Source organism: Eubalaena glacialis, chromosome 9 (assembly GCF_028564815.1).
Source record: "Eubalaena glacialis isolate mEubGla1 chromosome 9, mEubGla1.1.hap2.+ XY, whole genome shotgun sequence".
Taxonomy (NCBI): Eukaryota; Metazoa; Chordata; class Mammalia; order Artiodactyla; family Balaenidae; genus Eubalaena; species Eubalaena glacialis.
This window is the reverse complement of record NC_083724.1, coordinates 3861300-3886507: the sequence shown is the minus strand read 5'-3', so window position 1 is coordinate 3886507 and position 25208 is coordinate 3861300. Positions and strand designations below refer to the sequence as shown.

The window sequence follows — 25208 nt, the reverse complement described above, 5'->3', positions numbered from 1 at the left end:
CCTCCACACACTGGTTCCCCATCCCCCAACCCCCGCTTCCACGTAGAGGTGGCTGTTCTGATCTTTCCTTGCTCATCCACATCTGACCGACTGGGCTCTGTCCACCTTTCCACCTGCCCCGACGCTGGGCTGCTATCAAGGCTGACTATGAGGAGGCCGTGGTGCTTTACAGCATTCAGCCCCACGTAATTCTTGCCACGTTCTATGAAGGAGCTGCATTCATGATCCCATTTTACAGATGGAGAGGCTGAGGCTCAGAAACGTCAGAGCAACCTGCCCAAAGCCCGGAATCAGCAAACGAGACAGTGGAGAGTCCGGCCCCGCGGGCCTGCACCGCAGCCAGCTCCCCCGCCCCCGAACCTCTCATAGTTACGCACGTGGCCCCAGGAGGACCCCCGAGAGAGGTGAGACCCCCAACCTCATCCTCCCCACGGGCGCAAAGCCCGAGGGCCCGTTCGAACGCCTGCCCGTCTCCACTGGCAGACATCACTCCTGCCGTTCACAGAAGCAGGACGATCAGTAGGCGTTCCCTCCCCCGCCGCCCCCAGCAGAGCGCCAGGATCCAGGCAACGCGGCGTCGGCCTGGCTGGCCCCAGGCCCCCGAGGAGAGGACAGGCATGAGTCCCAGGTGCGCGGGACAGCCCGGCCCCCGGCTTACCTCAAACACCTCCTCATCCAGAATTCGGGTGCCAAACACAATGATGCCGTTAACGTCTATCACGGGGTGATTGCTGCGGTCCAGGAACGTGGTCATCTTCTTTTTACAGTCCAGGATCAAGGTGACGTTCTTCCTGTGGATGCTGAGAGCGATTCTGTGCCACCTGCAGAGAAACAGACAGCCGGGCAGGTGAAGGGGGGCTGGTGTCACGAAGTACCAACACACGAGTGCCTCAACCGCAAATCCCTGGGGACCCAGGAGGACATCTCTTTCCTGTAGTGTCACGGGACTGAGCAGTTCAGAGCCGAGCCCCTGTGGGCGGACAGGCGTGGCCACAGGTCCACACCGCGTGCCACGTGAGACCCACTGGACTCAAAAATCAGGTCTCTCATCTCTGGGATGAGACCAGTTGTGCAGCCCGGAGCACAGCCCTGAAACCTGGAGTGGGCTGGTCAGTGGGTCAAGGGCGGGGAGACCTGATAGTACTTCCCTATGTACCATCTCAACCCCCAACAGCAAATGCAGGCTGCCGGAGAAACCGAGTCTGACAGGAAATGGTGGGACTGATGGATCTATGTGAAACTCTCAATTAGATATGCAGAAATCATCTCCTGAGGTCTTCAAGGATCACAGCATGTGGCCTCAGACGTGTCAGCCAATTAATTTCAAACTACCGGGGTTTAGGGATGCATCCAACAGAGAATTCTGGAAAGACCTGACTTCTTTTTCTTTTTTTTAAATCATTCACTCTCACATTTGTGTCTGTATCCTTAAGGATACCTTAAATCCTTTCTGGAAGAAGTTGGGGATAACTACACAGTCTCCCGTGTCCCTTCGGATACTAAGAGGCTAGCATTTGATATAGCTTAGTGCATTTTACAAAGGGGACGTGGAGGCCCAGGGAGAAGAAGGCCTCCCCAGAGCCACAGAGGATGAGCCCAGACCAAGACCCAGCTCCCAGGACTCCAAGCCCAGTGCTCTCTCCGACCTGCGGGCATGTCAGCACCATCCTGCTATAAAGCACATTATGCTATAAGGTCCCCAGTTCGGCTGGGGGCTTTAGGTGACCTGCCCCGACCCTCCAGCAGGAGAAGGAGTGGGTTGCTGAGTGGTGCCACTTACTTGCCATCTGACAGGTTGATGCCTCTGAAGAGGGGGTAGTCCTCCGGCCCCGGTTTCCCTGTGTGGTCCTCATAGAGGAAGACCGGAGAGCGGCCCATCTCCAGGCCGATCTGCTGGATGCCCTGCTCATTGTAGATGGAGACCAGGAAGGCCTGGCTGCCTTTCTTGGCTTTCACAGTGGTTAGAATGGAGAAGTCCTCGGGGAATGCAGATGCTGGAACAGAGGACAGAGATAAGGCAGTCGGGAAGCCCCCAACCATGCCCAGCCACAGCTCTCTGCAAACAAACCAGCTCAGAGACCTGACAACATTTGCTGGATATGGTGGTGCATTTGCTGCACATCTGCCCCTTGATCAAACTGTTCCTGCAGCCTTCCCCTAACACCACATGGTCAAACCTACCCCCTTCGAGGCTCAGTCCAAATGCAAACCTGATTGGTCCTTCCAACTGTGAGCCTTCAATGCTATCTTTTTCAGTTCCCACACCTCAATACATCTATGTATAAATCCTTCTTAGAACTTTCTAGAATGTGAGCTTCCTCTGGGCAGGCACTGTTTCAGATGCGTCTTTTACCCTCCGCAGTGCCTAAAGCTGTGCCTAGCAGAGTGTGTCTCATTTTCCGCCCTCTGGAGGGAAGGAGGAGAGAGAGAAGAGGGGAAGGAAGGCAAGAGGCAGGGGATCAAGACTAGAATTGCACTTTCTGACATTTCCTGGTTGACACGCAAATCAGAGAAAAAGTAAAATAAATCAAAAGACTTCAAATTAAAAAGGAAAACCCAAACCCTGGTATGTTGGTGGGAGGGAGAGTTCCTTACAACACAGGCCAGAAACAATTTGAGGCCATTAGAAGCCAGACCCGCGCTGGCTCTGCCGAGGGCACAAGGCTGCTCCAGAATCCTCCACACGCACGCCCTTCACGCCCTGCCTCCACGGACGGGAGAGGAAATCTCAGCCCCCTCCTTCCTTCCATCCTGGTTCTGTCTGTGTGCAATTTGCAATTCCCCCGAGAGCGAGGGCCCGGGGCTGACACGCGAGCTGGGCTATCGATGCACAGCCAGGAAGGCTCAACCCAAGTCACTGTGCTTCTCAGAACCAGGCCAAAGAAGCGAGCCCGAGGGGTGTCAACAGGGACACCCGACAGAGGGAGGACAAGGCCCTGCGGCTGAAGCTGCCTCACGCCCAGCATGCTGCAGAGCGCTGAAGCCCAGCCCAGGGTCCTGGGCAAGGACAGAGCCCATCATCAGACCCACCCCTTCTTTAGAACTGTAACAAGGTCAACCAGATGGCCCACGTGGCAGAGCGGAGCTCAGTGCAGCTTCCAGTGGGGATGCTATCCTTGGGCGCCCTCTGCTGGCGGAACTGCTGCACGGCGGGGCAGCTGGGCTCTGCTTCTGGTCCCTGTGGTGAGCGCTGCGGATGCCCTGCTGAGGGGAGGGGGGGTGCCACGAAAAGAACTGCCCCTGCAGCCCCTGGAGGACCCAGGGTAGACACACGGTCTCTCTAGCGTGAGGACAAGAGGGGCCACGGCAGCTTCAGGCAGAGAAACCAAACCCCAAAGGCCAACAGAGTTGTGTGAGTTTTCAAGGCCGTGATGGAGAGCGGGTGGAGAAATCCATCTCATGGCCCCCAAAGCTCTGGCTAAGGTGCGGATCTGGAAAGGCCCAAGGCTCACAGCCTGGGCGGGATCCGGCCCCGTGTTAAGGAGCTAGAAGTTGGGGTCTGTTTGCTGTGCTCAGCACCGTGGCCCAGCCCATCCCCCGGGGCGGGAACCAGCTGGATGCCTCCACTCCCGGAGAGGGGGTAGGTTTGGCCATGTGCTGTTAGGGAAAGGCTGCAGGAACAGTTTGATCAAGGGGCAGATGTGCAGCAAATGTCTGAGCGCCACCATATCCAGCAAAGTTTGCCAGGTCCAGGTGGAGGGTAAGGTGGTCAGTGTGGTCATCTGTTTGAGGAAAGGTTGGCTTCATTGAGGAACCAACTCAGGCTGCCCTTCCACAGACAGGAAGCCATTTGGAAAGAGGTCCGTGGAGGTCACTACCGTCACAGCTGTCCCTCCACGCTGCCCTCCAAACGTGGGATGTGAGAGGGAATCAGAGACCCCGGCCTGAGTGAATGGCCGTGGTAGGGGAGGGGGTTTGCGTGCAGGCCCCGGGGGAGACCCAGGCCAGGCCAGTGGCAGGACCTCGGTGGTGGCCCTTTGGTCCCTGGGGGTGAGCGGGCACTAAGGGGCCCAGGGTGGTGTCTGACCCCAAGCATCTCAGAGGTCCCTGCTCACGTCCAGGATGGACTTCAATCACCATGTGAGTCCGTGACCCCCTCACTCTCATCTCAAAGGGTAGCCTGCCTCCCGTCCCCACCCCGTGATGACTCCACGCCTCTTACACTCACCCTCCTACCTCAGATAACGAGAAGAGTGGACATGGGAGGGCCCCTCCCCCAGGGCCCCTCCCCCTCCCTGCAGCGTGACGCACCACCCAGAACCACGAACCCCCTCGCTCCCGAATCATTCAGACGCTGCCTCCCAATTTTTAAATCGCTACATAACACACGTTCTCAGCTCAGATAAGCTGAAAGGAGAAATTACGTTTAATATTCATCTCTCTCCTGGCAAAACAACAAAGGATTTGTTGTCACTTTAGAAACCGTTCATTCTCATCTGGACATGAGCCGGACGCTGACACGCTTTATAATCTACACTGTCTGGGAGAAACTCGCCTGCTATCCAACGTTTCATATTTTATTTCTCAGAGAAAAGTCAAAACTGAGGGGTGAGCTCAGCAAGAGGCCCGGTTACTTCCTTAGACCATTTTCTTTCCACCTGGGCTGAAGCCCAAAGGCACGGAGCAGTTTAGGTGTACAGTGGGCGTTTAATAAGTGCATTTGCTATTAAACTGAACCCTACTAAGCCAACAGTTATATGTTCTGTTGGACACAGGCTGATTCTGGAGGTCCCGCCCCACGGTGGAGGGCAGGCCTGGAGTGAAGGCGGAAGAGTGAGTGGGAGACATAACTATGCCAGGCCCCATCTCAGATCCTGAGCAGGAAGGGAGTCTCAGCAGCCCCGAGGTTACCAGAGGGAGGGTGAAATGGGGAGAGGACCCCAATCCTAGGCAGGAGAACAGAGGAGGGGGCCGCGTGACCACGGGGAGGCTGCCTTGCCTGGATGTCTTCGGAGGGGATGGCTGGACCTGGGTGATGGCAGCAGGCCCGTGATTCCGGGACACAGGGGCACACCTCCAGGGGCTGGGGCAGCCTCATGGGACACGCCTGCCTCCTGCATTCAGGGAGGGCCCATGACAGCTTCTTCTAGGGTCTCAGGCCAGCCTTACCTTGACGTGCTGCCCCCCACGCCCGCAGGCAGAGGGTGATGAGGCCCAGGAAACGCCCCCCTCCAGGCAAGCTGTGCAACCCTCTCTGGTTTGTTGGTGGCCTCCACTTCCCACAAAGCGTCACCGTCCCGGGTTCTGCTTTAGTCCTTACGGCCTGGTCTACCCAGCGTCAGGACCACCCAGCGCCAACCGTCAAGGTCAGTAACTTGGAGTTGCACTCCTGGTCCTACTGATTCAGAACCCGGATTACAGGCTCTAAGCAAGACTAGAAAATCCTCTTAGGATCGGGGAGGAACACTAGGCCCCGTCTTGCTGGCAAGTGCAGGCAACACCAAACTGCTTCTCTTCACCTGCTGGGAAGGGGGCAAGTCCTCTGAAGAACCCCAGCCCAAGGAACCTTGATTTCCCCAAAAGAAACGGCCTGGATCGCAGGCGATCTTGTACAAAGCGGGACAATCAATGACTGGGTGAGGCCAGCGTCTGGGCTGGGGAAGGGGGACAGGTCCTACAAAGGCTCCCAGATACCTGCTCAGCTTTGGCCCCCAAGTCCTCATCCACGACCCAGACCCACCCGGCCTGCCCAGGGGCGCCTGTATCCCCGGAGAATCCAGGTGGCCTCTCGGGAGAATGATGGGGGTTTTCCCGTTACGGACAGGTCACCCGGACCCGGACCTCCTTTGCACTGAGACGTTTAAAACGTTTATGCTCAACTCAGGCCACCATGGCCTTGGCCTGGCTGGAGCCACCTGACCACACCACCCCTTCCCTCTGCAGCTGCCCAGCAGACACAGTGTCTAAAACGCAGCCAGACGCCACGGCTCCCCAGGAGGCCAGCATCCAAGCAAAAAGCAAGACAGGTGGGTGCCCCTTCCGAGGTTTCCAAGAGAGGAAAGGCCAGAGAGGCTGTGTGGTTTCATCAACCCTGGGGCCTGCAGAAAAGACCCCCTAGAAGTTCCCACTTAAATCATCCCCAAGGACCTCCAGTTTTATTTGGCATTAATGAGATGATCGTTATATATGGACCCATTGTACCCCATAAGCTAATGATGGCTAGAAGGCCCTGTAACGGCCTTTTAAACTCTTTGAGTATCTAATCAAGATCCTAATTTGAGAGGTTAGGAAAAATGTGGGCTTAAAAAAAAAAATCCCTGTCTGGCTGTTGAGGCATTCATACCAGATCTCCAATAACTGGCCTGTATTCTGAGACCCTCTGATACCTCTCACCCCAAGATAACCGGAGTCGGGGGGGGGGGGGCGGGCAGGGATACTAACTCCAATGAATTGGTTGTGACCCTGAATTGGGTGGCAGGGATCAGATGAAACTAACTGTCAGCAAAGCAACTACAGATGACCTCGAGGTAGGACACCTAATTCCATAGGACGGCCTTGGAAAGTGATCACGTCACACACATGTCAGGCAGTGGGTGTCTGTCCCAAAGTGCAGCCACCATTGTCTGGGGCCATCAGCTCTCACAAGCCTCCCCTGCCCCCAGCCCCTCAGTCCCCCTAGGACAGGAATTCTAAACTGGGGACTCGGGGCAGGAGAGCAGACAACTTCTGGGTGATTCTAAAAGATACGCTGGCCCCAAGAAAGGATAAGAAACACTCCTCTGGCCGTGCGGGAAAGTGAAATCCCCGCGGTTCTTTGTGGCGAGTCACCCAGGAGCCCTGGCAGTGACCCCTGTCTTCAGTGATGGTCAAACGCTCTGGAAGGGGAATGTCTGGCTCCCAAAGGTGGTAAAGTGGGGGGCTCTTTAAGATAGTGAGGAGGCTCAGGGCCCCGGACAGATCTCACCAACCCCAAATGGCATTCCTGGAAAGAGAAGACCCAGCCTCTCTCGCAGAGACAAACCCTTAAAAGTCCCCATTGGATTTAAAGGAAAGCTGAGAAAAGAGCTGGGGTGAAGCAGAGAGTTATGAGTGAAAGGGTTAGAGGGAGCAAAATGCAGCCCCTGAAGGCGTGCATCCTTCTGGGACCCAGTGGCGATGTGACAAAACAGAGACACCATTACTTGTCAAAAGATTGCCTGATTCAGGGTTCAACGTCCCGGGTGCATGCAGTCACCAAAAAGATGATGTACGGTCTTCTAATTATTACGAAACATCTCCTGAGGTGAGGTCATCTGCCCAAGGTCCCCTGGGCCCTTTCTGATGTGAGTCAGGAAGAACTCCTTTGAGGTGGAGGGAGAGGTTATCAAACCTGGGCCTAGTGAGCCGGTCCAGATATAGGCCCCGAGGGTGTGAAGGGGGCAGTCAGGGACCACTCGGATGCCGCATCCGAGCAGCAAACATCACTTCCCGCTCTGGGTACGTAATTAAAAGCAGCGATGTGACACTTGGCAATTGATTCTCATTAAAAGCCTGCACTCTCTTGCTGGGAGCCATGACGTCTGATTCATGTGTCTCTTAACGTCCTCGCCCCCGGTTAAGCTTCTGTCTGGAAGCGTTTCCTTTCCCGTGACCCCAGGGTTTCTCTTAACCCCGTCACCCGGGAACCATCCATCTCCTCTTCGCCTCTGGAGTCCTGACAGCCTGTCCACAGCTGGAGAGACATCTGCTTGGAGAAGCAGTGTGAACAGACGAGGCCCCACTGTCCCTTTGGTGGTGGACGGTGAGGGGTGCCGGGTTGTGTTTTCACTGTCCTGACCTCGAACCAGGCTCATTCGCGGAAAACCAAGCACATTTCTCCACCCCGCCAGCTCCCGGCTCCGCTCCCCGGCTGGGGGCGGGAGATGGAGCCGCACCCCACCAGGCACACATGCCGTCTCTTACCAGGGTACAGCTGCTTGGTGGGCGCGCTGAGTTGGGCATCTTTTGTGACCCTGTAAGCAACATCCGGGCCTTTGGAAGATCGCCGTGCTGCACAAAAGCCTGTGGTCTTGGTTATTCCGTCAGGCAGGTTGTGAAAATCTAGAACCTTCAGGAGATCTGCTGGCTGAGCTGAAAGGACAAAGAGGAGGTGCGGGGTTAGCCACGGGCAGGAAGGGAGGGCACACGGGGCAGGCCCCCCCTCGGGTGAGCCCCCAGAGGGTTTAGATGAACTGGAAACCAACCTTCACCACCTCCCTTCACCCTCACCTCAATCTCTGACACTCAGAAGATAGATACCAAGGGATCAGCTCAGAAACCGGGTGCTCTTGGGGGCAGGACACCCCACTTTGTAGAAATGCACACGGCCAGAAATGTTCCCGACCTGGTCCCTGCAAGCAGCCGCCCACCAGCAGCAAAGCCTCCCTGATTTTGCATTCACGTTGCTCTTTTTTTTCCCCAAGTGCCATACAAGCCCCGGGCTCCCGACACCTCTCCTCATTAGTATCACAGAAGACCCACCCCAAACACAAGCTGAAAGGTGGTGTTAGATCCCACAGCTGATGGAAGCAGCTTTACCAAGGCCAGTCCTACGAAACGGGAGTGACTGACAGCTCATGAAATCTGTTATGTAACTGCCGGAGCGCGTGCCCCTCCTGAGTGCCACTGAGAACAGCGGGCATGCCCCTGGCACATTTTATCCCCCATCCTCATCCAATTAAAATGTAATTTTCCCATAACAGTTTACACAGATAGCCAGATTCTATTTGCCCCCAGAAGACCGGCGCATACAGGGCAAGACAGCGCAGAACCAAGAGCAAGAGAGGGGCGGGGCCCTGCACCCCTTCTGGAAAGTTCCTGACCTCCCTCCAGGGCCCCGCAGAGAAGGGAGCAGCCCCTGATGGCAGGGGAGAAGCTGGCATTCTGGTGAGCTCAACCGTCCCCCACAAATGCAAAACATAGCCTCCATGTGCCTGCACATGCCCCAACCACATCAGAAAGACCCCAGACCTCCAGGCTGTGAGGACCACAGGCTTGCGATCCACACGCCCCGCCCCCCACCCGCCCTAAACAAAGTCAGTTTTGCATGGGAAGTTCAGCTCATGTTACTACAAACAAGAGTCCTGGGAGTCCAGGCAGAGAAAGTAAACTCGAACTTGGAGTCAGCGTGACACAACATCTGTGCAGCTGGGCTTTTGGGGAACCCAGTGGCCAGCACCCGCCTATCCATGTGGGTGTGGGTGGGGCTGCCACACCCCCTCCCCTGGGGCACGTGGGCCTCCCTGGCCAATCAGAGCACAGCACCACCCTGCCCCAGGGGCTTGGTCCAGGGCTGGGCGTGTGACTGGACCAGGCCAAGGAAGCTCCATCCTGAGGCTTTTTCCTCTCTGCTCTGCTGGCTTCACACACGGATGACGAACCTGCAGCTGCAGGTGGCTGTCTTCTGGGGGTGGGGTGAGCGCCTGTCTGAGGATGTGGACAGACAGACTCCCGCCACACAGCTTGGGCTCCTGGATCAAGCTGTGCCTGAAGAAAACTCAGCTACACAAACCAACAGGTTGTCGTCATGCTTATGCCAATTTGGGTTAGATTCTGACACTTGCCACTAAAAGTCCACACCCACTGCTGGGTGCAACAGCGGGCTGACACAAGCTTGCCCCTGGGATCTCTGGGCTCAACTATTCAGTTCCCCGGCCCACTGACCTTCCTCCCCAGAGGGTCGTTACATGCCTGGGACTCGCTCAAGAGGAAGGTCCCACCTTTTTAACAAGGGTTAAAGGAGGGTTTGGAAGTGAGAAAGGACCACCAAGGCCGGTTTCCCCTCGGCCGGGTTCTGAGCAATCCTGCAGCCAAGTTGTTGCATGTGGAGCCCAGCACAACCGTGGGGGGTGGGTGGCCATGCAGCCCCGCTGCTTGTCCAGGCAAGTCCTTAACAAGAGAATCACCCAGATGGAAGCCTGGAACGGGAGCAGGTGCCGGGCGGGGCATTTAGCGCAGGCATGGTGGACGGTGCCAGAGGGAAGGGGGGACGGTGCCCTGTAGGCCACTCCCACCCTGAGGAGCTGGGCATGAGGACAGGACGGCAGGTTGGGCCAGGCTCTGAGGGGGACCAGGGTGGAAGCGAATTGAAGCTGCTCTCCATCACTAAACACACACCAACCCCCGGCCCCATCCACAGTTCCCTGCAAGGCACTGTACTGCCCAGATTCCAGGGTTCTGAGGGCCCCTGTTCCAGCGGTGTCATTTCTACAACTTGGCTTTGCTGCACACCTCTGTCACTTCCATCAAGGGACCAGAAACCTGGGGGGTGAGGATTTCCCACCCCTGCAGAGGGAGGGGCACGGTAGGGACCCAGGACACCCTTGGTCCAGGCTGGCGTCCACCACGAGTAGAGTTGCTGCTTCTCAGGGCCTCTCTGATTCCCCTGGGTGGCTTCAAGCTCCTGCCCAGAGCCCTCCCCCCACACAGGGGGGTCAGCCCCTTGCGCGTGGGTGGCACCTCCGAAGCGCTCGGCACCAGCGACCCCTCCCCCCCCACCCCCCCCCCACCAGAAGCTTGTCCACTTGACATCAGAAGCAGAGCCAGACGCAGGTGCCTGGCACAGCCCAGGGCCTCGACTTGGCCTATGGGGAGAGATGGCCGTGCCAGCCGCTGGCTCACCTGCCCTGTGACACAGCCAAGCTCTGGCTCATCTCTGAGATGGTCGGCTCCAAGATCGGCTGTGGCCAGGAGAGGCATCAAAGATCCAGGCTGGGCGTCTGGGACTCACATCCCAATAGCCGTGATGCTCTTCCCAGATGCCCAGGCTTGTGGACCTGCGTCTTCCATGGCCAGCAGAGAGAGCTGTTTCCCAGAAGCTTTCCAGGCCATGTTTATGGACCTCTGTTGCAACAAGCTGAAAAGGCCATCAACATTTCCAGGCCCAATGCCACCCCTCCTGCTTGTGCCAGAGCTAAAAACGTATTTTTTTCATTTTATAAAAGGTGTGGTAATGGCTTCCATGGTCTCTCATCCCTGGTGACGCCAGAGACCCCCTCTTTGAACTGGAGCCTTGGTTCCTCTATCAGGGCAAGAATTCCGTGGGGAGACAGCACCAGCTTTGGGGACAAGTGGACGGGGGCTTGAGCCCAGCATCACCCCCCAGGGAGAACATCTCAGGGCCACTTCCTCTCTCGAGGCCAATGAGAGAAGCTATAGCAGCAATGAGCCCAGCACAGTTCCTGGAACCCGAGAGCCCAACACCCAGAGCCCTTCTCCTGGCTCCTCCCTCCGAACAGAGAACATCCCGGGGCTCCCTGGGGATCACCGTGGTCCACTGGTTCAGGGAAGACAGAAAAGGAACTGACCGTGCAGCCCGTGCACCCTACCAGGGGTCCCTCCCCACCTGAGAACCACAGGTGACGTGAACAAGGCAGCTCCAAGGGCTTCGTGGAAACAGAGCCTGGTGGCTTCCACGTAACCCTGGTCGTGACCGGGATCGCCCCCGTGCTGGGAGCCCCCAGGAGCAGCGGCCGCCAGGCCTGGGCTCACTCAGGCTCTTCCAGTGTCTTCCTGTTCCGCGGAGCCTGGGCGGCTGAAAACTACATTTCCCAGACTCCTCTGCGGGAAGGGCTCGGGATGAAAATTATGTCCCACACTCAGAGGGGGAGCTGGAATGGGAGAGAAAGAAACCCTCTTCTTGCAGGGTCTGGGACCGGGTCACGGGGTCCACTGACATTTGCAGACTTCTTTAAGTCTGGGTGCCCTCCCACTCTGGTGGTGCGACCAGGAGTCGGGAGGGGGGGGTCTGGTGACCGCACCACTCCTGCTCTGCCAGTGGCTGTGTAAGCCCCTGATTCCTGCACTCAGTCTCCTTCCCCTACAGTGGCCTGCTGCTCCCTCTCTGCTTGTGCACTGAACCTGCCTGAGACCGCGTAGATGTAACCAGCTATTACACCCCCAGACCCGTAAAGGAATGGACGCCGGAGAGGTCAGTTTTAAGGCAGAAAGGGGGAAGCTGAGAAAGATTTGGAAATGTAGAGTTGAGTTCCAGTTGCCCTATGCCAGAAAGGCAGCATGAAGGCCCTGAAAAGCAGTGGCACAAAGGAGGAGCTCAAATATAGAAGTGTATGCTGTACACCTGAAACTAACACAACATTGTAAAACAACTAGACTTCAATAAAGATATATATATAGAAGTGCAGGGTGGATGGATGGATAGACAGATGGATGGATAGACAGACAGATGGATAGACGGATGGATGGATGGATGGAAAAATGGATGGACAGATGAATGGATGGACGGGTGGACGGATGGACAAATGGACGGATGGATGGACGGGTGGATGGACGGGTGGATCGACGGATGGACAGATGGATGGATGGATGGACAGGTGGATGGACAGATAGATGGGTGATGGACAGATGGACGGATAGATAGACGGATGGATGGATGGACGGATGGATGGAAAGATGGAAAGATGGATGGACAGACGGACGGACGGATGGATGGATGGATGGATGGATGGATGGATGGACGGATGAACAAGCAATACACATGTGAATGGTGCAAATCAGTTGGTAGATGTCCCAGAAACAAATTTTACAATTGGCCTGCTAAGCAGTCAAACATTCCAGCTGCCAATGGCAATGTCTCCACCAACCACACAAAGATGACCTCTCTGCCTCCCCCAAAAAGCACTTCCACAATCATCCCTACACGTCAGCTGCCCTGTGCTCCTCTGGACACAGAATAACAGAATAAGGGAGCTCCATGTCACCCAGGGTCCTGCCGGCCCTCATTTCACAGCTGCAGGACACGAGATGCCAAAGCAGCCATGCAGAATGACTGCAGCGTGCTGCATGCCCGGGGCACTTATGACCTGGACCACCAGTGGGTCACTCTGACCCAGCATGTGGAACCAGAGATGGCAGGACTGAAACCACGCTGGTGAGCCTGGAGGACACGGCACACAACCCCGCCGAGAAGAATCAAGCTCCAGTAGCCAGCTGGCTGGTGACACAGCCGGGGACAGCATCACTGCGTCTGCCCAATGCTCCGCTCCCCTGCCCAGAACTAGCAGAGCTGCCGGGGGGTTGGCGAGGGCATCCAGCACCTAGGAGAGCAGATGGGATCAGGTGACTGCCTTTAGCAGGAATGTCAATGGGTTTCTGGTCGTCAGCTGGCCTCCGGACACCCCTCCACCGTGCTCAGAGCAAGGAAGGGGCCACTGAGCCCAGGGCGCCAGCCTGCCCAGGCTTGAGGGTCCACCTCAGGCTCAGCAGCTCCTCTTTTGCGAGGGGAGCCCCTCATGGAAGGATGTTTCTCTGCCAACAACGCCGAGTCACAGCCCGCTTTCAGGAACGGGCGGGGGGGGGAAGTAGGGAGAGGACTTGGGGTCACCACCCTGAACTACAAAGGACGCATCCTCAGAACGGTATCAGAATGTTCCAGCCGGGCGCTGCCGACCAATGCCACCAGTGTTCTGCCAGCCCCAGGGCACAAGAACACCCGGGGCTGGGGGATCTTCACCAAGTCCTGACATCAGCACTTCATCCCCCCAGCCCTCCTCAGCCCTCAGAGCTTGATGTGGGAGGTGGGTTCAGAACAAAAGTGACTCAGCCAGAAAGACCCACCTGAGCCCAGAGGCCCAGGGAGAGGGAGCCATTTCCATGGTTTAATGATTCACCAAATTTAATGTCCCCAGTTCTCAGTGGGGACACCAGAATAGCAGTGGGGCGGGGCGGTGGAGCCACCAGTGCGGATGGAGCTTAGTCACCAGCCATGCAGAAGCTGCTGCACACACCGGGCACTCAGCCACGTTTGTTAACAGACTAAGCAAGCAAACCCACAGCTCTTACATATGACAGGCAGGGAGAAGGGGACACGACAACTTGAACACTGCCGCTACCTCACCTTGGCGTGCTGTCACCGCATCCCATTGGACTTAACTCTCGGAGTGACACCGAGCTGCAAGCAGGGGACACACTACCGTTCCACGTGCTGGGAAGGAGCTGGGTCGAGGTCCTGAGAGCCAGGCCTCCTGAACGAGGCTTGCTAGGGTTCGCATTGGCTCTTGCCCAAATTCCACCCCTGTTTCTGCTTTTCCCCCAATAAGCTATGAATATTCTCCAGCACGTGCTGTCGGTAAAGACTGCCTTTGAAGCCCATGCCAGGCAGTGTGTTTGGTCACCGTCCCCTCCATCCTAGAGGCTCGGGCAGGAGTCTGTGATGCATCAGAACTGCTTGCCATGCGCCTTGAGATTCCACCAGGTAACCCATGACCGAGTCCCATGGGGAGGCGACCTCGTCCCCAGCCCCCTGCGTCCCGCCCACCGTCTGCACAGCCCCCATCCCATACCTGCCTTCGCTGGTCTGGGAAGGCCATGGCCCTGGTGACGCATGCACAGGACACTCCAGACCCCGGGTTCCAGGCAGCGCTGCTGGGTAAAGTGAAGCCAGCTTGAGGCCCCGGCACCCCAGGGGGAGCGGTGCTGATCCCAGCTGAGGGGACTCAGTAGCCTCACTGGACTCCCCAGGCCTCCCGGACCCTGGAGCTCCATGGCCTGTCCTCCCAAGCACACAGCCCGACATCTGCCGTGCCGAGCCCTCTGGACCCGGAGCCTGAGGCCAAGTCCTGCCAGGGTCTGGGGGCTGCTGGAGAAGAGCAAGCCGGACGTGCATGATGGGGGGCCGACAGAGGGGCGGGGGTGCAGAGGCTTTTGCTCACTCCAAGGTCAACGCCATTATGTCTTCAAAATTCTCTGAACTGTCTAATTTCAGAGCTAGAAGGGGTCATAAATAACACCCAGGCTGATGACATTTCTTCTGAAAAAGGATCTGTGTGGAGAAGGGGTGTGACCATCTCGAGATCACACAGCAGGCTGGTACAGAGCCGCCCTCAGCTTCTGACCCACCCCAGCCCTGAACTTCCTTCCACTCGGCACCAGCAGGTGAAAGACGGAGCTGGTGACGGGCCCCGAAACCGCAGCCTCACTGCCCTCACTGCCCTCGCTGCCCTGGTGTGTCTGTCGTTCCCTAGGTATAAATACACCTAATTCCCTGCGTGAGACGGGTCTGCCTTCCTGGGCTGCAAGCCTCAGGAAGGCAGGGGCCCGGCCTGGCGTGTCCCTGCTGAAGCCCTGTCACCCGGCCGGCCCTCACGGTAATTGCCACCGCAGCGAGCATCTGTCCTGCATTTGTGGGGCGCCCAGCAGGCTCACCCGGGAAACACACCTGCCCTTCCTGCTGTCCCTGCTAGAGCCCATCTTACGCTTCCCGGAAGCAAAAAAGAGTCATGGCTCTTACAGGACCGAGGGACGGCCGGTGAGTGGGGTGGAGGGAGCCGAGGCCCCCCTCACCCCGGGCCAGGGCCTCTCCCCACCAGCCCTCCTGGCGGGGCCCCGGTACAAAGCACGTGGCCCTGTCGGGAAGGTCAGCCCAGCAGGTTGGAAAACAAACAGGCTGCTTTGGAGGCTCCGAATGAAATTCTTCTTCAATGACCCAACTGTGGGAACAAAGCAAAGGGGAGGGCTGGGGGCAGGTCAGGCAGGACACTGGGTGGCCATCCCCTGCCAGACCTTCCCTGGCTGCCACTCACCCAGGGATGTCACAGGGGCAGAGACCTGAGCCCAGCGCAGGGGAACTTGGGCCGTGGCCACAAGTTCACAGGCTCCTGCGCTGACAAAAACCACCGCCCTTAGCTCTCCTCGGTGGGTCCCCTAGAACCTTCCTCTCCTCTTCCCGGCATCAAGGGCACCCAGCCCTCTGACCCCAGCCCTTCCCAGGGGGCCCACGCTCGCCAGCCAGCTCCTCACCCATGCCACGCGTTACGTGATGCCCAAGCGCAGCATCCCCGGGGTGTGCAGTGCCCAGCGCACCCGCCCTGCTCAGGCCAGGGGGCCGCCTGAAGGCCTCTGAGGCTCGGCAGAGCAGAGAGCGGCGGATTGGAGGATGGAAGGGCTAGACTCGAGCCCAGCTCTGCCCGCCCTGCGCCAGGGGGCCCAGCGGGAATGGACGTGAGGGGCCTGCCCGCCGCGCAGGGGAGCCCCTCCATCCCCTGCTCAAACCCCGCCTGCCTCACACCATCTCTGACCTCCTGTCCATCTCTGTCGCTTCCTGGGGACGAGGAACGGCCGCCAGTGAGCCCAGCTCGGGCCCACGGGGCCTGGTAACAGTGGGCTTGTCCCTTGCCTCTGGTCCATTTTTCCGTTTCTGAAGAAGGGCTGAGGACCCACCAGCAGGGCTTCTGGGGGGATTTTTACCAAAGGAGACAGCACCATTGTGTGTCATCATCCCCGCAGACCCGTCTGACTTGGCCTCCCCCGCGCCCCCAGGGGTGACACAGAACACTCGGGTTAGGGTGCAGTGCACGTGACGCTGACCCAACCCCCCTGTGGGCCATGTGGCCCTGGGCAAAGTGGGTTCCATCCAGAGCCTCCCTGTCACCACTGGTGACAGGGAGGGGTCACTTGGCAAGGAGGCAGCACCAGGACAGTGGCTGCAGGGGTCTGGGGCAGGGCTGGCGGGCGGTGGCACCCAGCCTGGGGGAGGGGCAGCTGGGCCCTGAGCTCCCACTGTGCCCACACGCCCTGGGCTCTCCGCTCCCTTAGTCATCAAGACGGCTCACCAAGTAGGCACCTGCCTCTGCAGATGAGGAATCTCAGGCTGGGAGAGGTCAGGTGAGTCACCTCAGGTCCTACTGGGATGCAAACAGCTGTCTGGCGGCAAAGTCTTCCTTCTTCCCTGACACTTCGGGGAGGAGAGAGGGCAGGATGCTCCCCGTGACACCTCCAGAGAAACCACTGCCGCGCTCACTCTCCTTCCAGGGAGGAAACAGCAGAGAGCACGGCAGCAGTGATGAGGTGGGCAAGGTCGCTCCAGGGCAGAGAGAACCTGCTCCTTCTAGAGGCTCAGGACCTTGCGGAAGCCTCGGGTGGAGAGAAGATCCTCAACCTCCCCCGTCAAGGGATGGGAGAGAAGCTCAAAACCCCGGGCTCAGAGAAGAACGACAGGTCAGAGGATGCCTCTCCTGTTTTACTTTCTACCTCATCAAAATACGGGTCTGAACATCAACTGAGAAAGCATCTCAGAGACACAGTCCTCTCCTTTGTCTCTTCAAAGTACCACATGGGATGCTCAGTAAACCCTCACTGAAGGATGGACACGTGGGCAGAGGGATGAAGTGAATGGAAGAATGGAGAGATGGATGGATGGATGGATGGATGGATGGATGGATGGATGGATGGATGGATGGAAGGAAGGATGGATGGAAGGATGGATGATGGATGAATGGAAGGATGGATGGATGGATGGATGGAAGGATGGATGGAAGGATGGATGATGGATGAATGGAGAGATGGATGGATGGATGGATGGATGGAAGGAAGGACGGATGAAAGGATGGATGATGGATGAATGGAAGGAAGGATGGAAGGATGGATGGATGCATGGATGCATGGACAGATGGAAGAAAGAATAGAAGGACAGATGATTAATGGAAAGATGACAAAAAGGAAGGACGGATGAAGCAGGACTTCACAGATGACTGAACGGATGGATGGATGCAAGGATAAATGGATGGATGAGTGAGTGAATGAAGGAAGGAATGCTGTCATCTTGAAGATTCAGTTGATAAACTTTAACTTCTCAAAGCTTTTAGATACCAACCATTCACCTGACCACTTCCCTGCCCCAGTGGCCTCACTCTCCCTCTGGGCCAAAAGTGAAGCCCCGGGTGATGCGTGTGTCTTACTCCATGGCCACCTCCTCCCCAAGCAGAGGCAAAAGCTGCACCCTGGCTCTGCACCCTCGAGAAGGGCCGGCCTGGGGGTAACGTGGGGTGCGTGCTCAGGGCTCTAGGTCCTCCAGGGAGCGAGGCAGTGCAGAGCGGACCACAGAGAGGACTTGCCGCCCAGCCCCCGTCACCAGCAGGGGCCTGGCGTAAGGCGGCAGACCTGGCAATTGGGACACACTGTTGATCACCCGGCTCCTGGTCCTCTCCCAGCCCGACGGCTCTCCTCTCCTGGCCAAAAAGTCAAGAGCTCTGAGAAGCTTTTGACAGGTGGTTGGGAGATTTTACGGTGAAATGTCAGTTGGCGGGGGCATCGCCCTGCTTATAAACACAATGTTACCAGGGAGCGGCCACAGTGGGGAGGCAACTCCCCCATCCCCGCGTTGAGAGATGGGACGCGTCTGAAACTTGCTTCCCCCGGGGTGTGATGGCCGTCTTCCACTTCTCGTTGACGCTGGCCTGAGTGTCAGGACACCTGGCACCTCCACATCATCCCACACTAAGCCCAGATGCTGGCGGTGCCTCTGCAGGTTTCAGAAGGATGCAGGTGCCACCACCCAGCCTGGGGGCACCTACAGTCTAGCCTGGCCGCCCCTCAGCATACACACGGTTACTTAGAAGTCATGTCGCCCACGAGGACTCACTCGAGGGCCAGGTGACCTGCAGAGCCCTTGGGAAGGAGCCCTGCAACAGGAGCAGAGAGGAAGATGGGGCTGCCAGGAGCTGGCAGAGGCCTCTCCGGCTAGTCTGGGGCCACGCAAGGAATGTTCCAGGCTCAGATGCTCCCTCACCCAGCAGGGCAGCATGGGGACATCCAGGCAGGATGGAGCCGGGCCACACAGAGCAGGCTCGTTCCCACCGTCCTGACAGCTGCGGGTGTTGCAACCAGACTTAGACTCCACTGCGAACTGGGAGGAAACGTCACAGCCGAGGGGCCGGAGCCCTAAGAAGTACGGAGGTGTCCAGCTTCTCCCTGCGTTTACTCCGCACTTCTTCCTCTCATTGGTCATCCCTGCTTTTCACCTGCCTTTATAAAAACGTGTGAGTATATACGTTCCTCTCCCCTGTCAACCCTCAAAGGTTATGAACAGAACAGACACGGCCACAGACATCAATCCTGCATCCGACTGCCAACGATGGTGCAGGGCAGAGGGGGCCGGGCGCTGCCAGCAGGGGCCGGTCCAGGAGCGGAGTCCACAGGCGTGATGGGGAACAAGCTGATTAATCTCAGTTTCCTCAGAGGTAACTTCACTCCTTGTTCTGGAGGAAAGGGGTGCAGATGGCACCCAGCGCCAGATTCCACATGCTGGGGTTGGCTGGGTTTGCTCGGGCAGGCTCCTCACAGCCCCACCTGCTTCCAGGAGGCCCAGAGGGAGGGCTGGCTGCCATCGGGCCAGCTGGGGTCACACTGGCAGAGGCCCCTCTGCATCCAGGGCCTCGCCCAAAGGAGGGACGTGGGTATGGGCCAATTACAGAACCGCACCAGCTGTGGACCAGACCACCCCACCCCAGACAGCGTCTTGAAAGGGACCAGCAGGACCTGTCCCTGAGGCTGGCCTGAGCTGCCACGCGGGCTTCATTCACTCAGCGATGCTCTACGAGGCCTACTGCGCCTTGGTACGTGGGGAAGGTCCAGGCCGTTTCTGGACTCACCCTCCCATCACTGCAGAGGCCAGGCCGGGCCCTGGTTGCACTGACCTGTGCATTTGCTGCCGGTGGGTCCCCAGGAGGAGACTGGGCTTCCTGCACATGTTAGTGGAGTCCTCAGGACCCGGGACTAGAGACAGTGACACCCACGATGGAACAAGTGCTAGCACACCCCAACCAACAGCGGCTCCATCACCCCCCCGGGCCTCCTGCCTCTCTTGGGAAGCCGTGAAAGGCCGCTGGAATTAACAGCACCGAAAACGCTGGATTTCCAGACTCCTTCCCTCCCTCGAGAGTTACAATGACAAGTCAAAGTGGTGGCCACAGGAGACCCCTTTGCTTCATGAAGGCCCAGGAGAACAAGAGGCCACCGCACACCGGGGCGGGTCTGTGCCTCCTCCGTGTCACCCCAGCTCCCCACCAGTCTGCCCTGGACGGCAGCAGGTGCTCCTGCAGCCCTGCCACTTCCCCACCTGTGAGCTCCCTGAGAGAAGGGACAGTGGTACCCTTCATCACAGCGGAGGAGAGAACTTAGCCTGGGGCAGACACTCAGCATAGTGAATGAAGGAACATCCAACCAACCGGCCATTTTGAAACCAACCAACGTCCAAAGGGAACGTGCCTTCTGGGGATCCAAGATAAACGCCAGTGGGAGAGAAACCTTTTTTGGCGGGGGGTGGCAATTTTGCAGCATTCCAATTAGGCTGTACACATAGATGGACCTGGTATCCCCCCCTTTGAGGGGAAATCCTGCACAAAGGCTTGTATACATGCAAGGACATCCAAGGCAGTGTCGTCTGTAATATAACTGGAAACAAGGTAAATGCCCATCAGTCGGGAGGCTCATCTGTGAAATACTCTGCAGAGGCTGCAGGAGGGGGGGTGATCTAGATGGCCCGACACAGAAAGACAGCCGAGACATGTAATTAAGGGAAAAGAGCAAGTCACCAAACATTCACAGAGCACCATCCCTTGGATGTTAAAATAAGAGACGTCTGTGTAATCTAAAAACGCACCAGGTAAATGAACACACGAAAATGCCCAGAACAGTACCAGCCAAATAGTGAAGGGGGTACACCTGGGAAGGGGCTGAGAACTGGTAGAATGGCGAATGGGAGGGTCTGCTCCTCTCTGTGTACCTCTCCTCCCAAAAAATGTTGTAAGTCTATATCCACCTAAAATGTGCACCATTTTATTAACAACAACAACAAAAAATGCTAAAGTATATGTTTTAAGTGTGGCAGTTTAAAAATGGCCACAAAGTCTTTAGCACAAGTGCCCATGAAGAGGTGGTATCTGTGCCTCCTCCCTTTAACGAAGGTGGGCTCCGTGACTATGTGACCCATAGAATGTGGTGGAAGTGATGCGTGCTTGCTAGCTTACGGATCTAGGCTTTAAGAAACTGACACTCTCTACTTCCTGTGTCTGGAATACTCTTCTTTAGAACCAGACACCATGCTGTGAGGAAGCCCAAGCAGCCCCTTGGAGGGTCCCATAGGAAGAGAAACCCAGGCCCCCAGCCAACAGCCCCAGCCAAGCTCCCAGCCAACAACCAGGACCGACTTGCCAGCCGTGTGGGAAAATCATCTTAGAAGTGGACCATCCGGCCCCAGCCAAGCCGCTCAACCTGACGTCATGCAAGCAGACAAACCATCTCTGCCAGGTTCTGCCCCAGGTGCAGAGTCACAAGCAAACTAAGATTGCTAAAGTAAAAGATTGCTTTCGACTTTAGACGCTACATTTTGGGGTGGTTGTTATGCAGGAATAGATAACCACGACAATGGCAAGCAATAAAGAGGAGGAGATACTTGTAACAGAAATACAATTTATATATATATGAAACTCTTGTAGCTAAAAAAAAAGAGGGGACAAACAAATAAATAATATTCAATGTCACTAGAAGTTAAATAAATCTAAATCAATCAAGACTCCTTTGTCTCCCATCCAACTAGCCAGGGGGTGGGGAGAGGAACATGGGAGACTTTTCGAGGTAAGGGAAATGTTCTGTATCCTGACTACGGTGGTGGCTACAGGACTATACATTTGTCAAAACTTACATCCTTCTTTCCACCCACTGGCCACTGGCAACCACCAATTTTTTTCTGTTTCTATAGTTTTGCCTTTCTCCAGTGTCATATAAATAGTATCATGTCCTATACAGTCTTTTGTGCCTGCTTCTTTGACTTAACATAATGCTTTTGTATCCATATTGTTTCATGTATTCATTTGTCTTACGGCCCAGTAGTATTCCATTGTATGGATGTGTCACAATTTGTTTATCCATCTACCAGTGGATGGACACGTGGGTTATCCCCAGTATGGGGTGATAAATGGCATATGAACATTCACATACATGTCTTTGTATGGACATATGTTTTCACTTCTCTTGGGTAAATACCTAGGAGTGGAATTGCCGGGTCCCTCTGGCAAGTGTATGACTAACTTTATAAAAACCTGCTAGACTGTTTCCCAAAGGGGCTGTACCAGTTTGCATTCCCACCAATAATGTATGAAAGTTTCTAAAATCACACAGCATGAGTCCCCCAGTATTCTTCTTTTTCAAAACTGTTTTGGTTATTTTAGGTCCTTTGCATTTCCATATAAATTTCAGAATCATCTTGTCAATATCCATTTTAAAAATGCCTGCTGGGATTTTAACTGGCATTACACTGACTCTGTGGATCAATTTCAGGGAAAATGATACCTTGACAATATTAAGTGTTTTTTTCCATAAGAATGGTATATCTATCCAATTCTTCAGATCTTGTTTAATATCTCTAAGTGGTGTTTTATAATTTTCAGGTATTTTATCATATATATCTCTAAGTATTTCATATTTTTGATGCTACTGTAAAGGCTGTTTAAGTTTCTATTTCTAACTGTTCATTTCTACTATCTAGACATAGGACTGATTTTGGTATACTGATTTTGATTCCCGTGACCATGCTAAACTTACTTATTAGCTGTAGAGGCTCTTGGGTAAATTCCTTAGAATTTTTAACACAGACAATCATGTGGTCTTCAAATAAAGACAGTTTTAGTTCTTCCTTTACAATCTACATGCCTTTTATTTCCTTTTCTTGCCTTATTGCACTGGCTAGGATTGCCATATAATATTGAATAGGTGTGCTGAGAGCAGACATCCTTGCTTTTTGCCTGATCTTAGGGGGGAAAGCATTCGGTATGTGGATTTTACATGAATATCCTTTATCAGACTGAAGAAGTCCCCTTTTACTCCCCATTTACAGAGACTTACTCATCATATTTTTCATTTAAAACTACTACAAAGGAGTACGTAATCCTAGTTTTGTAAAAGCAGGTGTAGAAAAAATACTGGAAAATAAATACATCAAAATGTTCAATTAGTAATTTATTTGGCTGCACTTAACAGAAACCACCATAGTGTCAGCATCATTAGCACCATGGTTTAAACAAGTAAGGGATGATGATGACGGATTTTTATTTTAACAATTCTATGATGGACGTGTATTTGTATGACAAATTAATGGCATCATAAATGCCAATCGATGTCCAGCAGGAAATGGCATTATATGATTAAATAACTGTCCTCTCTCCATGTCTACCTAAAAATGCAAGATGTCACAGATCTCTTGTTCTTTGCCTTGATAATGGGCAACGTTTAACTGGTCTTTATAAGACAAAACTGCATTTGCACTTCTCTGGACTGTCTATGTTTCCCAGAGTCTGACATTTGAAGTGGGCCACCCCACACCAGGAGTCCTCACAGGGCCCCCTTCGTCAGGCCTGGCCAGCTCGCCCCTACCCTTTTGCACTAACACGTGGACAAAGGCAAGCGTGTCTGTTGGCTCCTTCATTTTCCAGCACTGGCATCAGCTGGGCTTTGCCTTGAAATTCTCATTGGAAAAGCCAGCTTTGGAAATAGAAGATGGTCTAACACCTATTAAATGTCACAAAGCACTATTTCCTGCTCCAGATTAAAGCCACTGCCTGGACCATCAACGCCTTCACACACTCGCCCAAATGTGCGGCTCCTCACACAGCCCCAAATGGAGCTGCTTTCAGAGCACAGGCTGCAGAATGATCCTGGTGTCTAGGTGGTTCTATGTATGAAATGACTTTATTCAATTATGTGATTCAAGGAAAAGAACATTGCACTGGGTCACTCTGACCTTTAGAGAAATATGTCACAGTGCTTCCCCCGGGACCAGAAGGCATCTTTCAATCACTAGAGCTACGGAAGTCTTCAAAACACTCTAACTAGGCCTCAAAACCAGCCACGTGGACACAAAATGAACTGTGCATGGACTCCACCAACTCCCCTGGGAGGCACCACATACAGGGAGCGGGACCGAGCCCTGACTTCCACAGTCACTACCCACGAGTCTGTACCACCAGTCCCGGCTGAATTTCCTGGGCCCCACACTCAGTGGGGTGACGAAGCCAGATTTCAGAGTCCCCCCCCGCTCCACCGGGTGTACAGCTGCAGGCTCTCCAGGGGTCACGGTCACCGTCTCAGAAAGCTCCGTCCACCTTCCGGAAGTGGGTGAAGGGCAAGAGTGCAGAGCTACACGGAGCCCGTTTCCACTCCTGGAAGATCCACGGACAAGAACCCATCCTCTGCCCCAGACCAGGTGAGCAGACTGCTGCCCTTTCCTCCACACCTGCCCCACCCCAGCCCAGCCCAGCCCCATCTTGCACCCATCTCTGTAGCACCCCCCAGATGTGAGCCCCACCCTAGCCCACTCTTCCCTGGTCCTCCAGTGTAGACGCCAAGCACACTCATTCGATGTGACCTCCTTGGTGGGGAGAAGATCCTACCAAGCTGGACCCCGATATCACTGTTCACTCAACCAGCCACGGCAGGCACTCAGCAAATGCACAGGTGGCCCGAGAGAGGGAGAGAAGGGGAGGGGAGACAACTAGCATCTATTGACTGTCTAGTAGGTTCTAGAAGATGCCCTTAGGTTTTCTGACTACATGAGAGGAGGTGTCTAAAGCTAGGCATGCACATGAATTATAACTGTTATTAATCACCCAACTTCTGCCAACGACCCCGTAGAGTAGGAAGTGCCACTCCATTCTCCAGACGAGGAAACTGTAGTGCCCGGAAGGCCCAAGTGACCTGGATGAGCCACAGGCCCAGCAACGGTCACGCCAGGTCCCAGGCATTAAACGACAGCTTCCTGCTGCTTCCCAGGAGGAGAAACGGGGGAGTGATTGGCTTACAGGGGGGGGTGGGTAACCCCAGTTCTATCACATGGGGTCCACCTGGGTTCAGCACCTGAGGGTAACAGTGGCCAGGGCACAGTAGCTGGGGCGGTAACTGCCCATCCTTGGCTGGAACGTAATGCTGCAGTAAAAGGGCTTTACAACATTCTCGTGCTCAGATGCAGTGAGTCAATGTCTAGGAATCCACCCTAAGGAAACAATCAGAGAGGATTCACCAGAAGATGTCCATCCAAGTGTTATTTACAACACAAACAACTGGAAATGACCCAAATCCCACATGAGAGGACCAGTTAAGTGAACTCCAAGGCAAGCCTCCGATGGAATGTCGGAAGCCATGAAGATACTTACAAAGACTTTGTAATGAATGACACGGGAAGTGTCCACAAGGAAGGCACACACAACACTGTTTCTATACATGAGCTCAGCCATGAAAAGGGGAAAATGTGAGGAAAGTCTGTGTCCCCCCGAAAATCCAGAGAGTGAAATCCTGACCCCAAAGATGATGGCTCCAGAGAACTCCCTTGCCCCTTCCACCATGTGAGGACACAACGAGAAGGCACCAGCTATGAACCAGGAAGAGGGTCCTCCCCCCACCAGGCTGGCATCTTGATCTTGGACTTCCCACCCTCCAGAACTTTGAGAAATAAATTTCTGTTGTTT

At 55.3% G+C, this 25208-nt stretch overlaps 1 protein-coding gene across 3 annotated transcripts in view; it reads right to left on the bottom strand.

Annotated features, from left to right (window-relative positions):
• COL5A1 (collagen type V alpha 1 chain) overlaps nucleotides 1-25208 on the bottom strand; it is a 159650-nt gene that overhangs the window by 111109 nt on the left and 23333 nt on the right. For all 3 annotated transcript variants that reach the window (XM_061199681.1, XM_061199679.1, XM_061199680.1), the window contains exons 2-4: nucleotides 7882-8049; nucleotides 1781-1994; nucleotides 659-821 (exon numbers count right to left, since the gene is read on the bottom strand). In XM_061199681.1, coding sequence (XP_061055664.1) covers nucleotides 659-821; nucleotides 1781-1994; nucleotides 7882-8049 — 545 coding nt within the window. The remainder of the gene's footprint in view (nucleotides 1-658; nucleotides 822-1780; nucleotides 1995-7881; nucleotides 8050-25208) is intronic.